The sequence below is a fragment of the Neoarius graeffei genome, chromosome 16, assembly GCF_027579695.1.
Source record: "Neoarius graeffei isolate fNeoGra1 chromosome 16, fNeoGra1.pri, whole genome shotgun sequence".
Classification (NCBI taxonomy): Eukaryota; Metazoa; Chordata; class Actinopteri; order Siluriformes; family Ariidae; genus Neoarius; species Neoarius graeffei.
Window position 1 is genome coordinate 6463784 of NC_083584.1, and position 19112 is coordinate 6482895.

Consider the following 19112-nt stretch of genomic DNA (forward strand, 5'->3'; position numbering starts at 1 on the left):
AGCCCCACATAACACTCTCTCTCTCTCTCTCTCCCCCCTTTATCTCCTTGCTGGCAGGATCACAGCGAATCAGTGACAGCGAATTTTCCGACTACGACTGTGAGGACGGAATCGGTGTCATATCAGGTACCAACTCTTTCTCTCGGTTTCTCTCACTTACTCTCCGTCTCTTCCTCCTAAACTTTCCATCTGTCCGTTTCTGTTTTTTCTCTCTTCCTTTATCCTTAAAACTCTTTTTAAACTGCTGTGTGTCAGGTGTCATGTTACTAGTTGCAAGGATTGATTAATTAATTAATTAATTAGCATTAATTTGAAGCACGGCGTGTTTCTGCTTCAGGTCCTGGTTTTGCCAAGTGAAAGGTCTTCATGGGTCAGCAAGGGCGGAGCTTAAGTTAATCAACTCGGCATAAACTTGATCTCGTGAGCTCACCTCTGGCTTCATTTATGATTTGGCTGATTTCAATTAAACCCCGCCCTTGCTGATCCATAGTTTAATTATTATTTGCTATTTATTGTTGATCATTGAAGTTGTATATTTTATGACTTGTCATGAATCCAATCAGGAATAATATTTCCTCAGATTACCGGCACAATGGCAGAGAGTTCCAGAGCTCCACCCTGTCCGTCCCCGAGCAGGTCATGTCGTCCAATCATCGCTCTCGATCGGACGTGATGCGCAACCGCTCTCGTTCTCCCAGCGTTCCTCCTCCTCACAGGTACGGAACTCTTCCTCACACAGTCCAGATAAAAACAATTAAGCAACACACGTCCAGTTTCATGTTGTGTCTTCTGTCTCGTTTCTGTCCTCTGTCACAGTCGGAGTTTAGATCACGGCGTAAGAGGACCGGTGCATTATGGGCCTCGACATCGACTCTCGGAAGACCGATATTCCCCCGATAGGTATGTTTTCAGCAAGCTTTTAGATATCGTTTGTTTTGGCACCCTACAAACTATTCATTAAGAAATATCACAGGAGGTGGACAAAATAACAAACACTAAATGAAAACGGAGCCACGACTAAAATGGAGTTTATTTAGGTTAACTATTTATTAAATGTTGACTAACAGCGATAAATAATTGTCGGTCTGACAGTTAGCATGGTGATATTCGAAAGAGGACAAATAGTTGGAACCCAAACTTCAGTCGCAAAAGCTGGAAACTTCTTTAGAATTTCAAGAAGAAGAGTCGCAAAAGTCATGACAAACATCAAGGACAAACAGAATGAGTAAGATGGATCAGTGGTCGCAAGCAAAAGCTCGAGAATACTTGCACTGCCTCTGCTGAACATTTCAGAGTTAATTAACTTAATGCGAAGTCTTGCCATTTCTTGTGGATGTGTTATTTATTGGATTATGCGTTGGATTAACCCTTGGTCTTGCTGTTGATGCTGTATTTGTCTGTGTTTTTGATCACGGTTTCTCTTGATTTTAGGTAATGTTTAGACGTATAGATCCTCATTTTGACCCACATGGTCCCACAGAAGTGTTACGCACAGAAATGAATGAATAACTCCAAAACATCTTGGGCTTCACAAATCCAGAGCCCTGAGAATTTTGGAGAAAGTTTTTAACATCTGGATGGATTTATGTTTGGAGGAAGCCAAAGATGCCTTCAAACCCAAATTTCTATGGCCAACTGTTCCACCTTATGGATGTTTTTAGGTCCAGTGTTGACTTTTTGTTTCTCTCTCTCAGCAATTCCCCCTATAGAGTAAGATCTCTGCTTGCTATGTTTATGTGTCAAGGTTGATGTGATCTCGAGTGACTATACAATCCAATGTGAGATTGCAGGCAGAAGCTGTGCGTGGTTTTTAGCGTGGGACAATGCTGGACGACAAGACTACACAAATCTTGGCTGCTGAACACCTTAGTCCAATGGCAAGGAAACCTCAATGACTGAATGACTGTTGTCCCATAAAGAGGTCCTCTGCCCTTTGTAGGTCTTGTTTTTAGTCCTGCAGGGTGTTCACTCACCCTCCTCACCATGGGAAACAAGTTTCCTGGTGGGGTTGACTGTTTAGTCGCCAACGACTTGACCATGAAACAGGTTGTACTGGATTACATGGTACCAGTAGCAGATAAGATGTCTGCCCTGACTCTTGACTCTTTGTAACCAGCAGCCAATGGTGCGTCACTGATGATGTTCCCAAAACCTATTATAATGCTGCTGAAATTATTTCAGATTGGTTTGGTGAACACCATGAGGGAGTTAAATGCCTTCCATGGCCTCCCCAATTAGCAGATTTACACATCATTAAAGCTTTAGGGAAAGTTCTGGAACTCTGACTGCCAAGTTGATCTCCACCATCTTCATCCCAAAAAGAAGGGGAATGTTTTCTACTTTCGAGAAGGTCCAACATCCCATCACAACTTGTAGGACATGGTTCCAAGAAGGTATAGAGCTGTTCTTGGAGGCAAAGAGTCAGCCTGCTCTTTATTACATGCTTTATTGTAATAATACACTAAATTTTGTGGACACCTGACCATCGCAACCATATGTGCTCCACTCTCGTTAGATTTTGGACGTGGTTGTGGGGATTTTTCTTCATTCAGTTCAGCTACAAGAGCATTAGTGAGGTCAGTCGCTGATGTTGGCATGTTGAAAAGGCTCCGGTTCCAGTTCGTCCCAAAGGTTGAGTTCAGTCAGGGCGTTACGCAGGACACTCAGGTTCTTCAGGCCAACCTTCACACACCATGTCTTCATGGAGCTCGCTTTGTGCATTGCCATGCTGGAACAGGTTTGGACCTGTTAGCTCCACTGAAGGGGAAACTGTAAAACTACAGCGTACAGAGACCTTCTACATGATTGTGGGCTTCCAACTTTGTAGTGACAGTTTGGTAAAAGGCCCGTGTATGGGTGTAAATATCAGGACACCACATAGTGCCATGTGTTTATGCTATTTTGTCCATCCTCAGCACACTGTGACGGTAACAAGTCACATGTTTAGCGAGTGTAGGTTAGTACAGCCTTTACTGCTATGCAATGTAACCTATATTAAATTTGGTAAAACTCTTGAGGTCTTCAGATCCACCCCGATCTCAACTATAATTCCACATCCCTGCTCAGAAAACGCAAAGAACTGATCTGATTCAGCTAAGGATCAGAGAATGAGTTTGAGCGTGGAAAAGAAGTTTAGGAGCAGATAATTCATCAACAAAGCACTTAGTACATAAGAATAAAGGAGAAGTCAGGGAAAAAAAAGATATATTGTGCGCAAAATATAACAATATAAAATAACCAGCCAGAAGAATTCTTAATTAAGTTGTATATCTTTTCCTTTAATCGTAAAATGTATTTAAAGTTTGTAACTGGAGCTTAAAGTCCATCTTCTGGGGTAAACGTACGGTACTTAATTTATACTTTGGGGAACAGAAATGTACCAACAACAACAACAACACAGTGCTGCTGTAAACAATACCCAGATGCTCATCTATATAACAACAACAACAAAAACCTGACTAAAGGGGTTAGTGTACTGGGGTCATGTGACATCTCAGTTTCATCTCTTTCTCCCTTGTTTGTTTCATTCATTAGTCTGCCTTTTCTCCAGATCTCTCTGTCTCGAGTTTCTTCTTCACTCTGGTCATCTGTTCTCTTTTTCCCTTCGACCATAGAAACTCAGTCACTCACCCTCATCGAGTCCGAACCAGATATCACACCATCGATACACCTTTCCAGGACCACAGGTACATACTAGCTGAGAGTTACGCTGACAGGATGGATAGCGACGCCCCTCCTCTCCCCACCTGATTTTAGATGGTTGACAGTTTCTCAACAGGAAGTATTTCTTTACACACTGATTTGTAAGGTCACCCTGTCTAATGCACTGGAATCTCTGAAATGGTTTTATTGAACATGAAAGGTCATCATATTCAGAATCGGGTTTTGCAGGTATTTAAAGAAAAGGTGGTCGGGGTTTGAAGGATAAGCTGACCTAGTCTCCATGTCCTACACTTAGGCAGGGATCACATTGGAAAAAAAATTGAAGCAGAGTGGCAGAGTATAACGCCATGCTCTGATGATAATAATTCTATGGCTCAAACAAAGTTCTGTCTCATTTCTAAGTGATGTGAAGAAACTAAAACCTAGAGACCTGTGCAGGTCTGTGCTCAGCCTTTGTCTGATTGGGAGATAGAAGTTACGGTAAATAGAAAAAATATCCTGCTCAGAAATACACTGACACCAGGATTCAAACCGACGTTACAAAATCTATTCCTTTCCTGGACAGCATGCTAAACCATTCAGCACAGAGGATTACATCACAAACTGAGGTTATATACAGTGGTGCTTGAAAGTTTGTGAACCCTTTACAATTTTCTATATTTCTGCATAAATATGACCTAAAACATCATCAGATTTTCACACAAGTCCTAAAACTAGACAAAGAGAACCCAGTTAAACAAATGAGACAAAAATATTATACTTGGTCATTTATTTATTGAGGGAAATAATCCAATTTTACATATCTGTGAGTGGCAAAAGTATGTGAACCTTTGCTTTCAGTATCTGCTGTCTTGTTGCATGACCCACCTTCTCTTGAGATTCAGTTCATGGACAGATGTCCTGACATTTTCCTTTAGAATTTGCTGGTATAATTCAGAATTCATTGTTCCATCAATGATGGCAAGTCATCCTGGCTCAGATGCAGCAAAACAGGCCCAAACCATGATACTACCACCACTATGTTTCACAGATGGGATAAGGTTCTTATGCTGGAATGCAGTGTTTTCCTTTCTTCAAACATACCATTTCTCATTTAAACCAAAAAGTTCTATTTTGGTCTCATCCATCCACAAAACATTTTTCCATTAGCCTTCTGGCTTGTCCATGTGATCTTCAGCAAACTGCAGATGAGCAGCAATGTTCTTTTTGGAGAGCAGTGGCTTTCTCCTTGCAACCCTGCCATGCACACCATTGTTGTTCAGTGTTCTCCTGATGGTGGACTCATGAACATTAACATTAGCCAAAGTGAGAGAGGCCTTCAGTTGCTTAGAAGTTACCCTGGGGTCCTTTGTAACCTTGCTGACTATTACACACCTTGCTCTTGGAGTGATCTTTGTTGGTCGACCACTCCTGGGGAGGGTAACAATGGTCTTGAATTTCCTCCATTTGTACACAATCTGTCTGACTGTGGATTGGTGGAGTCCAAACTCTTTAGAGATGGTTTTGTAACCTTTTCCAGCCTGATGAGCATCAACGCTTTTTCTGAGGTCCTCAGAAATTTCCTTTGTTCGTGCCATGATACACTTCCACAAACATGTGTTGTGAAGATCAGACTTTGATAGATCCCTGTTCTTTAAATAAAACAGGGTGCCCACTCACACCTGATTGTCATCCCATTGATTGAAAACACCTGACTCTAATTTCACCTTCAAACTAACTGCTAATCCTAGAGGTTCACATACTTTTGCCACTCACAGATATGTAATATTGGATCATTTTCCTCAATAAATAAATGACCAAGTATAATATTTTTGTCTCATTTGTTTAACTGGGTTCTCTTTGTCTACAACCCCGATTCCAAAAAAGTTGGGACAAAGTACAAATTGTAAATAAAAACGGAATGCAATGATGTGGAAGTTTCAAAATTCCATATTTTATTCAGAATAGAACATAGATGACATATCAAATGTTTAAACTGAGAAAATGTATCATTTAAAGAGAAAAATTAGGTGATTTTAAATTTCATGACAACAACACATCTCAAAAAAGTTGGGACAAGGCCATGTTTCCCACTGTGAGACATCCCCTTTTCTCTTTACAACAGTCTGTAAACGTCTGGGGACTGAGGAGACAAGTTGCTCAAGTTTAGGGATAGGAATGTTAACCCATTCTTGTCTAATGTAGGATTCTAGTTGCTCAACTGTCTTAGGTCTTTTTTGTCGTATCTTCCGTTTTATGATGCGCCAAATGTTTTCTATGGGTGAAAAATCTGGACTGCAGGCTGGCCAGTTCAGTACCCGGACCCTTCTTCTACGCAGCCATGATGCTGTAATTGATGCAGTATGTGGTTTGGCATTGTCATGTTGGAAAATGCAAGGTCTTCCCTGAAAGAGACGTCGTCTGGATGGGAGCATATGTTGCTCTAGAACCTGGATATACCTTTCAGCATTGATGGGGTCTTTCCAGATGTGTAAGCTGCCCATGCCACACGCACTAATGCAACCCCTTACCATCAGAGATGCAGGCTTCTGAACTGAGCGCTGATAACAACTTGGGTCGTCCTTCTTCTCTTTAGTCCGAATGGCACGGCGTCCCTGATTTCCATAAAGAACTTCAAATTTTGATTCGTCTGACCACAGAACAGTTTTCCACTTTGCCACAGTCCATTTTAAATGAGCCTTGGCCCAGAGAAGACGTCTGCGCTTCTGGATCATGTTTAGATACAGCTTCTTCTTTGAACTATAGAGTTTTAGTTGGCAACGGTGGATGGCACGGTGAATTGTGTTCACAGATAATGTTCTCTGGAAATATTCCTGAGCCCATTTTGTGATTTCCAATACAGAAGCATGCCTGTATGTGATGCAGTGCCGTCTAAGGGCCCGAAGATCACAGGCACCCAGTATGGTTTTCCGGCCTTGACCCTTACGCACAGAGATTCTTCCAGATTCTCTGAATCTTTTGATGATATTATGCACTGTAGATGATGATGTGTTCAAACTCTTTGCAATTTTACACTGTTGAACTCCTTTCTGATATTGCTCCACTATTTGTCGGCGCAGAATTAGGGGGATTGGTGATCCTCTTCCCATCTTTACTTCTGAGAGCCGCTGCCACTCCAAGATGCTCTTTTTATACCCAGTCATGTTAATGACCTATTGCCAATTGACCTAATGAGTTGCAATTTGGTCCTCCAGCTGTTCCTTTTTTGTACCTTTAACTTTTCCAGCCTCTTATTGCCCCTGTCCCAACTTTTTTGAGATGTGTTGCTGTCATGAAATTTCAAATGAGCCAATATTTGGCATGAAATTTCAAAATGTCTCACTTTCGACATTTGATATGTTGTCTATGTTCTATTGTGAATACAATATCAGTTTTTGAGATTTGTAAATTATTGCATTCCGTTTTTATTTACAATTTGTACTTTGTCCCAACTTTTTTGGAATCGGGGTTGTACTTTTAGATTAGATTAGCAGTACTGCCATCTGGCAAGGTGCTGCAATACAGATGTGAGTAGGGAGTCAAACTCTCATGGTTACCAGAAGACCCGCCCCCCCACTGTAACGCTAGCTATGTAATAGGTGAGAGGCCGAGGGCTATGGAAAAGGAAATCAGTGCCACTCAATGTACTTTAAGGACCTGGTTAGCACTGGGACAGGAGACTGCCTGGGAAGATCAGGTCCTGGCACAGGAAGGACTTTGACTTTATGATAATTTTATCTATAAAATATTTAGTCCTTGAGATAAGCAGCATCTCTGATTAGAGCATGTCTCTGTTTTATACACTCACTGGCCACTTTAATAGGAACTTGTTGTTGATTCTAAGATCCATGTTCTCGGCTGCAGGCGTGGAACCCGATGTGTTCTTCCGTTCTGCTGTTGCTGAGATGCTTTTCTGCTCACCACGGTTGTAAAGAATGATTATATGAGTTACTATATCCTTCCTGGCAGCTCAAACTGCTCAATCTGTCCCTTTTCCTCTGCCCTCTCTTATCAACAAGCCGTTTGCTTTGTTTCCACCCACTGAACTGTCGCTCACTCACTCGATGATGTTTTTTGTTTTTCACACCATTCTGTGTAAACTCTAGAGACTGGTGTGTGTGAAAACTCCAGGAGGAGATCAGCAGGTTCTGAAATACTCAAACCAACACCACCATCTGGCTCAAACCAACACCCATACCGTACCACAGTGAAAGAAAGTCACACAAAAATTGAGATCACAATTTTTCACATTCCGATGTTTAAATATTGTGAACATTCACTGAAGCTCTTGATTTGTATCTGCGGGATTTGATGCACTGAAGGATCGGCTGATTAGAGACCTGCAGAAAACAGCAGGTGGCTGTAGGGGTGGGTGTTCCTAATAAAGTGGCCGGTGAGTGTATGTGGATATTTAACATTGACCAGGAACGACATTCCAAATGACTGTTTTTGAGTGAATTTTAGCCAAAACACAAATTTCAGCATGACGTATTGTGACTGGATCAAAAAAAAAATCATGCATAACAGAGACACGCCTCTGAGAAGAAGAATAACATTTGACACTGAGCAAAAAATAAATAAATAAAACCCTGGAAAATGAACTAGATAGATAGATAGATAGATAGATAGATAGATAGATAGATAGATAGATAGATAGATAGATAGATAGATAGAGAAGTTAAACATTATAAGGAAAAATTTATACACTTGCTAATTACGTTTAAAACTTTACATGCCTGTCTCAGACAACAAGAAGTTGTTTTTGCTTTGAGCTCAATTTTACTTGTTTTTACTCCAAACATATAATTATTAAAGATTATATTGAATAAAACGATGCATCTTGATCCAGTTTTGAGAATAATTTGTACAAATTGAAACGACTGAGAGTGATGTTGGATTTTATAATCATGAACTCGTAAGGAAAGCTAAAGACTAACCCGCCCCTAACCCCGCCCACGACCTTACCCTTCATAACTTTTCATGGGAATTGTTTGTTCACTTTAAGCCACATTTTTGCAATTTATTTAAACATGTTATCAAACACACAATTTTCCTTGAGAGGACCCTACCTTTTGGACAAAAAGATATTTAAAAAAAAAAATCTTTCCCCCCCCATCCTTTGTGTGCTTTGTGTGTGTGTGTGTGTGTGTGTGTGACCCTTGCAGTCTCATGTACCCTATCTATCGGGAAGACGCTCTGAAGCTCTTGTGCTCAGCTAAGACGGCCCGGAGCTACTCGGACAGGGCTAATGGTAGTTTGGAGAGGTAGCTAAACCACGGTGGTTGTGTGTTTTAGTGTTTTTGGATAGTTGTGTCGACTAGACTAGCTTGTGGTGCCTATCTGGAGATTACAGTTTACATTAGGATCTGTTATTAGAGAGATTTTTACCGGGTGAGGAGAAAATGTCCAGTCCTTATTATTGCACTGTTTGATCCTAAAGGTCCAGAAAGTTAGCCTGGCAAGCCAGACTAAATGTGAATATTTAGTCTGGCCTTGATCCGTAGACATTTCCGAAGCGGGTAGGAGGAACAAACTGCTGTCTTTCAAACTGTCTCTGTGCGTATAGGCCAACGCTCTGACCAATCAGCGCAACAGTGACTGTGACGTAGTCAGAGCGACAGAAAGCAGTGGGGGAGACCTTGAAATAAATAATTTTTCAAAATGCGTATTAATTAATAAACAGGTTCTAGATATTAAGAAGTTTGGAGATAATGACCACAAGTTTGGAGTCTGTACCACATACTTAACATAGACTCTTATTTTTTTCGAGTGTTTTTCAAGGGTTTGCTTAAACTGTTTTTGAGAGTTTTTATTTAGTGGTGTTTGGTGAAATAATTTCCCTTAAATTTAAAATAATGGGAAAATAAGAAACAATCAAAAAGTAATGTTTCAAAGCTGTTTATTAATTCTTCGTACTGCGCAAACTAGCCCCATCCTTTTGGCTACGAGCGGAGCCAGCTGGTAGATCAGACTTTTGCCATAGCCGGTCGGCAAAACAGCGAAAACGTCCTTCTTGAAAAGGAATGAGCGGAGAGCCTCTTCCTGCTCGTGTTTCAACCAAAACTCCAAGTCTAATTCTTCTAAAACTGATTCCAAAGCGGAGTCAAACGCGCGCTGTTCACTAGTGGTAGCCATCTTTCCTGTTGTGTTTTCTCCAGCGTCGCGCAGCTTTGTCGTCACTCCTGCAAAAGCCCGCCCAAAGAATCCAAACAAAAACCTTGCGTTGTGATTGGCGGGCACGATTTGATGCCTGGGGTGTTTTTGTTTATATGGTGCGAGGCTAGACACACTCGCTAGGCAAAAAATATTTTTGGCCGCTAGGCGGTTGGGTCTAGTTTACTAGGCTACCAGAAAGTATGATTTTTTTTTATTTGAGTTTATTAATTCTTCAGAAAAAGTAACATTGCCTCATGTTGTGAAGTGAGAAACGGAAATGAGAAGTGAAAGGCTCTCACTGCTTCTCCAACTTCAGACTTCTCAATAAACAATAACCGAACAGCATGCACCTGTTCTCACGTGTGTTATAGCAGCTATAAACAGTCATTCTCTCACCAGCCTCTCTTTATTCTCTCTCTTCAAGTTAGTATGACCAAAAAAGTCAAAAACAACAACAACAAAAAAAAAACCGCAGCTTGTTACGCGTGTTACCCGAGAAACTTGAAACTTAAAGTTACAGCTTTACCTTGGGCACTGGAGACTCCTTCCATAAACACTAAATAAATGTCTCCTTACTGAAAACTTCACCATATTAAAGCGAGACGGCCTTTCGATTTCATAAAATCGGTGAAATCTCACAAAATATCAGGCCATTCTGTGGCTGGGAAGTTATTTAATTTGAGGGGATTAAAGCAAATAATGTGCATGAAATCGCTCGCTTGGCGCAGTCAAGCAGACAGAGGAAGTCTGTGTGCGCATGCGCAGGTTTACCTTCTTCTTCTTCTTTTGGGTTTTACGGCAGCTGGCATCCACAGTGTTGCACTACTGCCATCTACAGGTTTCCCTTTGAGCGTGCACTGACAGTTCCATCATTCTGTCGCTAAACGAACAGCTGATCACACCGAGGTGCTCGCTGAGCGCCCATATTTATTAGTTTGGTCCTGCGTTTCCTTTCCTTCGTATAGAACATAACGTCTTTTCTTCTCGCTTTCTTTCCATTACTGTAGTCGGCCTTTCACGTTTCATTCGCACACTCACGCCCTCCATTTTTCTCTCCTGTTTCAAATTTGTATCCCACAATGCCTTGCGTGAACGGGGAAAGCCCACCACGTGATGTGATGCATGACGTAGTATCTTGCATTGGGTCATGGTGAAGCAGGAAAAAATAGTGGAGAATTTAGGGCCACGTGGAGATAAATTCATTAATTATTCTAGTCTGTGATTTGAATTCAGTAGCTTTGGTTCTACTAAACAAAATTAATTGGCTGTCGGGGGAAAATTCTTTTTATGACCTACACTTGAAAAATCTGAAAGGCCGTCTGGCTTTAAACAGTGCGCTCAGATTTCCCAGTTTAAATGTAAATCCTTTTAAAGTCTTTCAATGCATATGATTCAAATTTTTACATTCGTACATTGTTAATTTTTTTAATCAATTTGTTTCAATTAGTTTAAATATTTTGTTTTTTTAAACTTTCTCAATCTTGTAACATGTAGTTAATTTTTACAGGACCTTCTTGAAAATCACTTTGGATTTTGGACGAAGCATCCTGATAAAATATCATTAAATAAAAAATAATAAAAAATAGCTCTAAATAATACTGTATTTACTCACAAGTTTATGGTAAAAGAGAGACAAGCAAAACAATATCATCTATAAATAATAAATAAGTTTATTATATAAATTGTATATATTAAATCAATAATAAATTATACATTATATAATCATTTAAATAAAGGTGAATAAGTAATAAATAAATGTATATATTATTTATTTAATACAATAAGTTTATTCACCACAGCCACGTGCTCTGTAGTTGATCCTTGCGTCGTCAGTCTGACCTCCTGGACTTTTAATCAGACACCGTGTTCAACCCAAAGTCACGGCTTTATTCTCTCACTCAGTAACACTTCTCGAGACGTTGTGTGGAGTTGTTCTCCCTGTTTCAGCACCAGAGTCGGTTAGATGAGATGATCGATCTCTTTAGCTCCACCCTCAGTCTTCAGTAATCACCGTCTCGAACCATCACGGAGCTCTTGTGTTGCTTTCAGTTCAAAAACTAAACCTTATTCGCTGAGATTTACTGCTGCTGATGTTCAGTGTTCTTGTCCTGCACTCATTCCTTTAATCATGTTTAAGCTCGTTGGTGTGCAGTAATGCGATATGGTTCTGGTCTACAGTATTAGTAGTAGTAGTAGTAGTAGTAGTGCTGTGTATCGATTTGTCTCACTGTGTGTTGTTTTATGGTCAGGAGGATGAGGCGGGATAGGCGACTGTCAGTCTACAGCGACTCGTACGAATCTCCTGAGAGGTAAAACAGTAGAACTTTAGCACAAATATATGTATAGAAAGTGTTGTCTCTGTTTACTCTGCTTGACCTGAATGACATTAAGAAGCTTGGTATTTTCCTCATCTCATCTCATCTCATCTCATCTCATCTCATTATCTCTAGCCGCTTTATCCTGTTCTACAGGGTCGCAGGCAAGCTGGAGCCTATCCCAGCTGACTACGGGCGAAAGGCGGGGTTCACCCTGGACAAGTCGCCAGGTCATCACAGGGCTGACACATAGACACAGACAACCATTCACACTCACATTCACACCTACGCTCAATTTAGAGTCACCAGTTAACCTAACCTGCATGTCTTTGGACTGTGGGGGAAACCGGAGCACCCGGAGGAAACCCACGCGGACACGGGGAGAACATGCAAACTCCGCACAGAAAGGCCCTCGCCGGCCACAGGGCTCGAACCCGGACCTTCTTGCTGTGAGGCGACAGCGCTAACCACTACACCACCGTGCCGCCCCTGGTATTTTCCTATGTCATAATAATCACCAAATCATCTTGTGTTTTTCTAAAAAAAAAAATCCAGTTTAGCTAAATCTCTGGTCATCAGGTGATATATTAACCAAAAACTAACCTCCTTTTACCATCACTCTCATGAGCACGATCAGCATGATGCTCTAGATCCTTTCTAGAAGTGTCAAAAATCAAGCTAGTTAGCTAATTAGCTAATGCTAGCTAGCAAGTTTGTCAGGTTTTACTTTGTGTTAGCTTCTTAAATGTGTCTTATGGGAAAGACTTCTGGAAAACAGTTTAAACACAAAACCAGAGGTGGACAAAGTTCCCAACTTCATTACTTAAGTCAAAGTACAGATCCCACTGGTCAAATGTGACTCTGATACAAGTGAAAGTTGTCCAGTCAAATTTTTACTTAAGTTACAGTACCGAAGTATTTGCTTTTAAAAATACTTAAGTATTAAAAGTACATTTTCTGTCAAAGCATCATTGTATTATTGCCACAACGCTTACAAAACCTAACGCCGTTACCAAAGAGAAATGCAAATTCACAAAATGAACACATGCTGTGCGTCATGGTGGTTTAACGTTAAGCTAGCTAGTCAGTGACGCTGCACCTGACATGCGAGCAAACTCTTTTCAAACTCAGAATCATATTAGGTAGCTAATGTTACTAGAAAAGAGAGATTTCTACATGCTGTTTATTTGGCAAGATTATGCTAAAACATGTTTCTGAAAGGACTTCAGATAGGTTAATGTTATTCATGTTAGCGTAACTCCGGTTTTACGTGCTAACTAACAGTTTCCAAGTTAACTAGCTATGTGTTAACGTTAGCCGTGGACAAGGCTACGGCAACTTGGCGGGAAAATCCATAGAAAGTCATTTGACTAAACAGACTGCATAGCTATTGCAACATTATCGCTGGCTCTAAAAGCACAGACAACTTCGTTGCTAGTTTTCTCTTGGAATAAAAAGTTTAGATCCCTCAATATGCTTCCACAGGTTGGACAGCGAGTTTTTGTAGGCTGTGATGTGGCTCGTTTTCGGCAAACACAGCAAACATGTAAAACAAAACAAATCTTTAATCCTTTCAGAAAACTGAAACATGGGTTCATGGGTGTGGGTGCATTCATTCCCCAGAAGAACCGCCTCCTTCCATTCTGCCATCAACTGATCGTGTTAAATAATGCTGCGGAGAAATCATTGATCTTGATTTTATCCAGTCTATGGACGTGACGTGACCCTAGTAATTACTGATCGGCTCTCAGTGTCACCTGCAAAAAAACCAATCACGTTTTAGAAAAGAAAAGAAAAAACATCCACTTTCAAAGCTGCTTCAGAGTAATAAGTAATGAGGACCTTGATAGAAATGTAGTGGAGTGAAAAGTACGATATTTGTCTTTCAAATGTAGTGAAGTTAAAGTCATAAGTTTCCAAAAAAAATACTCAAGTAAAGTACAGATACTCAAAAAATGTACTTAAGTACAGAACTCAAGTAAATGTATTTCATCACTGTCCACCTCTGCACAGAACAGTGTATAAATCAAAATCGTGTTGTGTACAAGAACGGAAAGTAAAATTAGTATGGAAGTGTGTGTGTGTGTGTGTGTGTGTGTGTGTATATATATATATTGCTCCAGTTCTGTTCATCATATTTTCATGGATCTTGAATGTTAGGATACACATCACCTTAAAGACCTAACATTTTCAGAAGATTATATTTTAGCAATGCATTAATAGTCGGATATACCGTATAGTCAGTTTCCTTCTCTGAACTGCATCCACAATCAGAACTAGAAGGGCACTCAGTAGAGTTCATCCCTCCGCCAAGCCACAGGTTCAGATTTACATCGAAATCTAGTTAATTGTTCCCCGACCTACGGCTCACCTTTCCTCCAAACTTCATCAAAATCCGTTCACTAGTTTTTGAGTTACGTTGGTAACAAACAAACAAATGGCAGTGAAAACATAACCTCCTTCAACACAGTTGGTTGAGGTAATAATATATTTTATTATATAGACGTGAGTGTTTAACTGGGAAATACACCACTTGTACTGGTATTTTTCATCCGGGACATGGAGAACCCAAACCAGGACATAAATCTCTATACATGAGGAAATCGATGATAAATTGATGTTTTAATATATTTGTGTACTTTTTATTTGTGAATGTGTCGATATAATAAAAAGAAAATCACACGTTGACTTAAAAATATGAAGTTTATCTTCTCATGTTGAAAAACTCGCATTTTTCATACGAAATACTTCGCGGATCTGAGTGATATATTTAAATAATATTGGCTGGTGTTGAGTGGTTTATCAGATATATTCCATTCAGAGAGCATGATACTGAATGAGTCGAAGACGAGTAGCTGAATGGAATATATCTGATAGACCATGATAAAAAGGCAGCCGATATTATTATTATTATTATTATTATTATTATTGTTATACATACACACAGTGTTCCAGTTTTTCGATGTCCGTTGGTATGGTTTTCTCTTGTAAGCAGAGGGGAACCATCAGGGCCTTCTAGGCGTTCAGAGAAGCCCAAACATTTCAGCATTTCAAATGTTATATTTAATTCCTTTTCATTCTTTCATCATTTCATTATAATTATTCTCTTCTAATTTGGCCTCATTTTCTATCAAATGTGCTTCAGAAATGAAAGGGTTACTGTCCTGAAAACATTAAAATCGAGTTCTCCAGTGAGACGGTTTTGTTTGTTGTATCTAGGCTGAAAAGAGTTTAGAGCTGCTCACTCATTGGCTAGGGTTTCACTGCCGGGACAGAAGGCCATGGCAGTGTGTGTTTATGTAGGAAGTGACAGATGAATTAACCAATCAGATTTTGATTTATAGCAGGAGGGACCAAAAATTGATCAGCGCAGTAGTGAAGGCACCTTCCAACCAGTGTAGCGTTCATCAGTAGTGTTAGCAAATGCTAATAAAGCGCTCAAGCCAGTGCTATCGAGAGCTACAGGCTAACGACCGAGAAACTGAGATTTCTGTCTCCAGACTCTTCTTCCACGCTGCACGCTCGCTACAGTATTTTTCACTCAGACTTAAGGATTCTGTGTAATTTACTGAGTTACTTTTAAGATCAACATTGACAGCTACACACAACGGAGTGACCTGGTAGCCTGACGCTAATCCCTTACAAAATCCTTTACCCTGTTGCTTTTTTAGTGTCTGGCTCAGTTCTGGCTGAGCTCAAGTCCCAGCTCTAATAGGAACGGTCCGACACTGGGTGTAAACATGCGTGAAGAATATCTAATGAAGTTTTGGTAGCCTTTTGGGTGTTCAGCACATCTTTAGTTTCAGTTTTCAGTTTATTTATTTAGTGCTTAATTATAGCATAGCTAATCCTAGCACTGGATTAGCCTCGTCTTTTTCTTTCCTGTTGAACATAGAAATGGTTCTGCGCAGCAAAAAACCCTCACTGGATATTCATATCAGCTCCGATGTGTGATGTCATGTTGTCTTGACAGCCATGCAATATCGTAAACCATATTCAACGCTCATTCTCCATTAGGTAGATTGACGTAGTACATGTAGGATAAGTGATACGCTAACAATATTGTATGCTATCAAACCAAATGAATGAAACCTGCTAGAAGGGAATAGAACGCATGTTTTTATTCCATGGAAAAAGTGCCTATATGTATAATAATTCCCGATATTTCACTCCGATTATGTCACTCCCAGTGTTTTCCTGCTGACTTGATGTGCGTTGTCAAAATGGCGAACCGGTTCAGAATTAAACTTCTTTTGATTAACTTGCGTATTTTATTTTATTTTTTGTGGATGTGTCCATATAATATAAAGAACATTACACTGTGGTGCGAAGATATGAAGTTTATCTTCTCGTTTTGAAAATATTTTCACTTGTTCACTTCGCTCACTCATGAGAAATACATTCACCACTCGAAGATAAACTTCAGATCTTTGTGCCCCCGTGTCATATCCTCTGTTTATATTTAATTATTAGCACGTTGGAGAGAAAGAGAGAGAGACCCTTACAAAAAAGAAGTTTATTCAAGTGTGCTTCTAGTATACTTCTTTTAAACTAAAAATAAGAGAGTATGCTTTCAGTTTACTTTTTATTTACTTATCAGAGATATACTTAATAAAGTTATACATAAGTGTACTTGGCTTATACTGAAAAGTATATCGAAAAGTCTCAGTATATTAAACTTAAACTTAAACTTTTGATCAAGATATATTTAACAAAAGTGTAATAAAGTATTAAAATATTTGAGCCTTATGTTTAAGCGTACTTGCCCTGTAGTTGTGTTTATCCTTTTGATAGTAGCTGATAAAATACTTCTTTTATTGCCATGTTTTTATACTTTGGCATTTAATACAATGTTGCTTTAAATTTTGATTTTTAAAGAAAACGAATATGTTCTTAATCCTGAGTATCTGCTGTCATTTTGCGAATTCTTACCTTTATAACTTCTTTGTAACTTCAGGTACAAAACACTTAGTAAGTTGTCTCCTGGTAGTGTGCATGAGGTAAGGGTTCGGGCTCGAAAACTAATAGTATACCTGGAAGGCTAACTGCAGTAAACTTCAAAACTAAAAAGTGGACTTGATGTATATAACCAGTAACTAATAGTATATTTCCAATATGCTATAAAGTACACTTTTATAAACTAAAAAGTGGACTAGAAGTGTGTAACGAGTAAACTAATATTATATTTCCAGTACACTATGAAGTATGCTTTTGTAAACTAAAGAGTGGACTACAAGTATAGAACTAGTAAACTATTAGTATATAAGTTTACTTGTGGTATACTTGCAGTACAAAATAAAAAATACTAGTTGTATACTCAGAGTTTACTTCTCTTAGACTTAAAGTATACTTTTTATAAACTAAAAGTGGGCCAATTTAGTCCCAAGAAGTACAACCCCGATTCCAAAAAAGTTGGGACAAAGTACAAATTGTAAATAAAAACGGAATGCAATAATTTACAAATCTCAAAAACTGATATCAAATGTCAAAAGTGAGACATTTTGAAATTTCATGCCAAATATTGGCTCATTTGAAATTTCATGACAGCAACACATCTCAAAAAAGTTGGGACAGGGGCAATAAGAGGCTGGAAAATTTAAAGGTACAAAAAAGGAACAGCTGGAGGACCAAATTGCAACTCATTAGGTCAATTGGCAATAGGTCATTAACATGACTGGGTATAAAAAGAGCATCTTGGAGTGGCAGCGGCTCTCAGAAGTAAAGATGGGAAGAGGATCACCAATCCCCCTAATTCTGCACCGACAAATAGTGGAGCAATATCAGAAAGGAGTTCGACAGTGTAAAACTGCAAAGAGTTTGAACATATCATCATCTACAGTGCATAATATCATCAAAAGATTCAGAGAATCTGGAAGAATCTCTGTGCGTAAGGGTCGAGGCCGGAAAACTATACTGGGTGCCTGTGATCTTCGGGCCCTTAGACGGCACTGCATCACATACAGGCATGCTTCTGTATTGGAAATCACAAAATGGGCTCAGGAATATTTCCAGAGAACATTATCTGTGAACACAATCCACCGTGCCATCCGCCGTTGCCAGCTAAAACTCTATAGTTCAAAGAAGAAGCCGTATCTAAACATGATCCAGAAGCGCAGACGTCTTCTCTGGGCCAAGGCTCATTTAAAATGTACTGTGGCAAAGTGGAAAACTGTTCTGTGGTCAGACGAATCAAAATTTGAAGTTCTTTATGGAAATCAGGGACGCCGTGTCATTCGGACTAAAGAGGAGAAGGACGACCCAAGTTGTTATCAGCGCTCAGTTCAGAAGCCTGCATCTCTGATGGTATGGGGTTGCATTAGTGCGTGTGGCATGGGCAGCTTACACATCTGGAAAGACACCATCAATGCTGAAAGGTATATCCAGGTTCTAGAGCAACATATGCTCCCATCCAGACGACGTCTCTTTCAGGGAAGACCTTGCATTTTCCAACATGACAATGCCAAACCACATACTGCATCAATTACAGCATCATGGCTGCGTAGAAGAAGGGTCCGGGTACTGAACTGGCCAGCCTGCAGTCCAGATCTTTCACCCATAGAAAACATTTGGCGCATCATAAAACGGAAGATACGACAAAAAAGACCTAAGACAGTTGAGCAACTAGAATCCTGCATTAGACAAGAATGGGTTAACATTCCTATCCCTAAACTTGAGCAACTTGTCTCCTCAGTCCCCAGACGTTTACAGACTGTTGTAAAGAGAAAAGGGGATGTCTCACAGTGGGAAACATGGCCTTGTCCCAACTTTTTTGAGATGTGTTGTTGTCATGAAATTTAAAATCACCTAATTTTTCTCTTTAAATGATACATTTTCTCAGTTTAAGCATTTGATATGTCATCTATGTTCTATTCTGAATAAAACATGGAATTTTGAAACTTCTACATCATTGCATTCCATTTTTATTTACAATTTGTATTTTGTCCCAACTTTTTTGGAATCGGGGTTGTATTAGATTAGTTTACTTACAAGTATACTGTA

The 19112-nt window shown here is 39.6% G+C and overlaps 2 protein-coding genes across 2 annotated transcripts in view; one reads left to right on the forward strand and one right to left on the reverse strand.

Annotated features, from left to right (window-relative positions):
• Positions 1–19112, forward strand: part of rims2b (regulating synaptic membrane exocytosis 2b) — a 242987-nt gene that overhangs the window by 104366 nt on the left and 119509 nt on the right. The window contains exons 17-21 of the mRNA XM_060942429.1: positions 58–126; positions 581–716; positions 817–900; positions 3615–3686; positions 12048–12107. Of these exons, the coding sequence (XP_060798412.1) occupies positions 58–126; positions 581–716; positions 817–900; positions 3615–3686; positions 12048–12107 (421 nt within the window). The remainder of the gene's footprint in view (positions 1–57; positions 127–580; positions 717–816; positions 901–3614; positions 3687–12047; positions 12108–19112) is intronic.
• LOC132900376 (NACHT, LRR and PYD domains-containing protein 12-like) overlaps positions 1–19112 on the reverse strand; it is a 296795-nt gene that overhangs the window by 36402 nt on the left and 241281 nt on the right. The gene's annotated exons all lie outside the window — the stretch shown is intronic.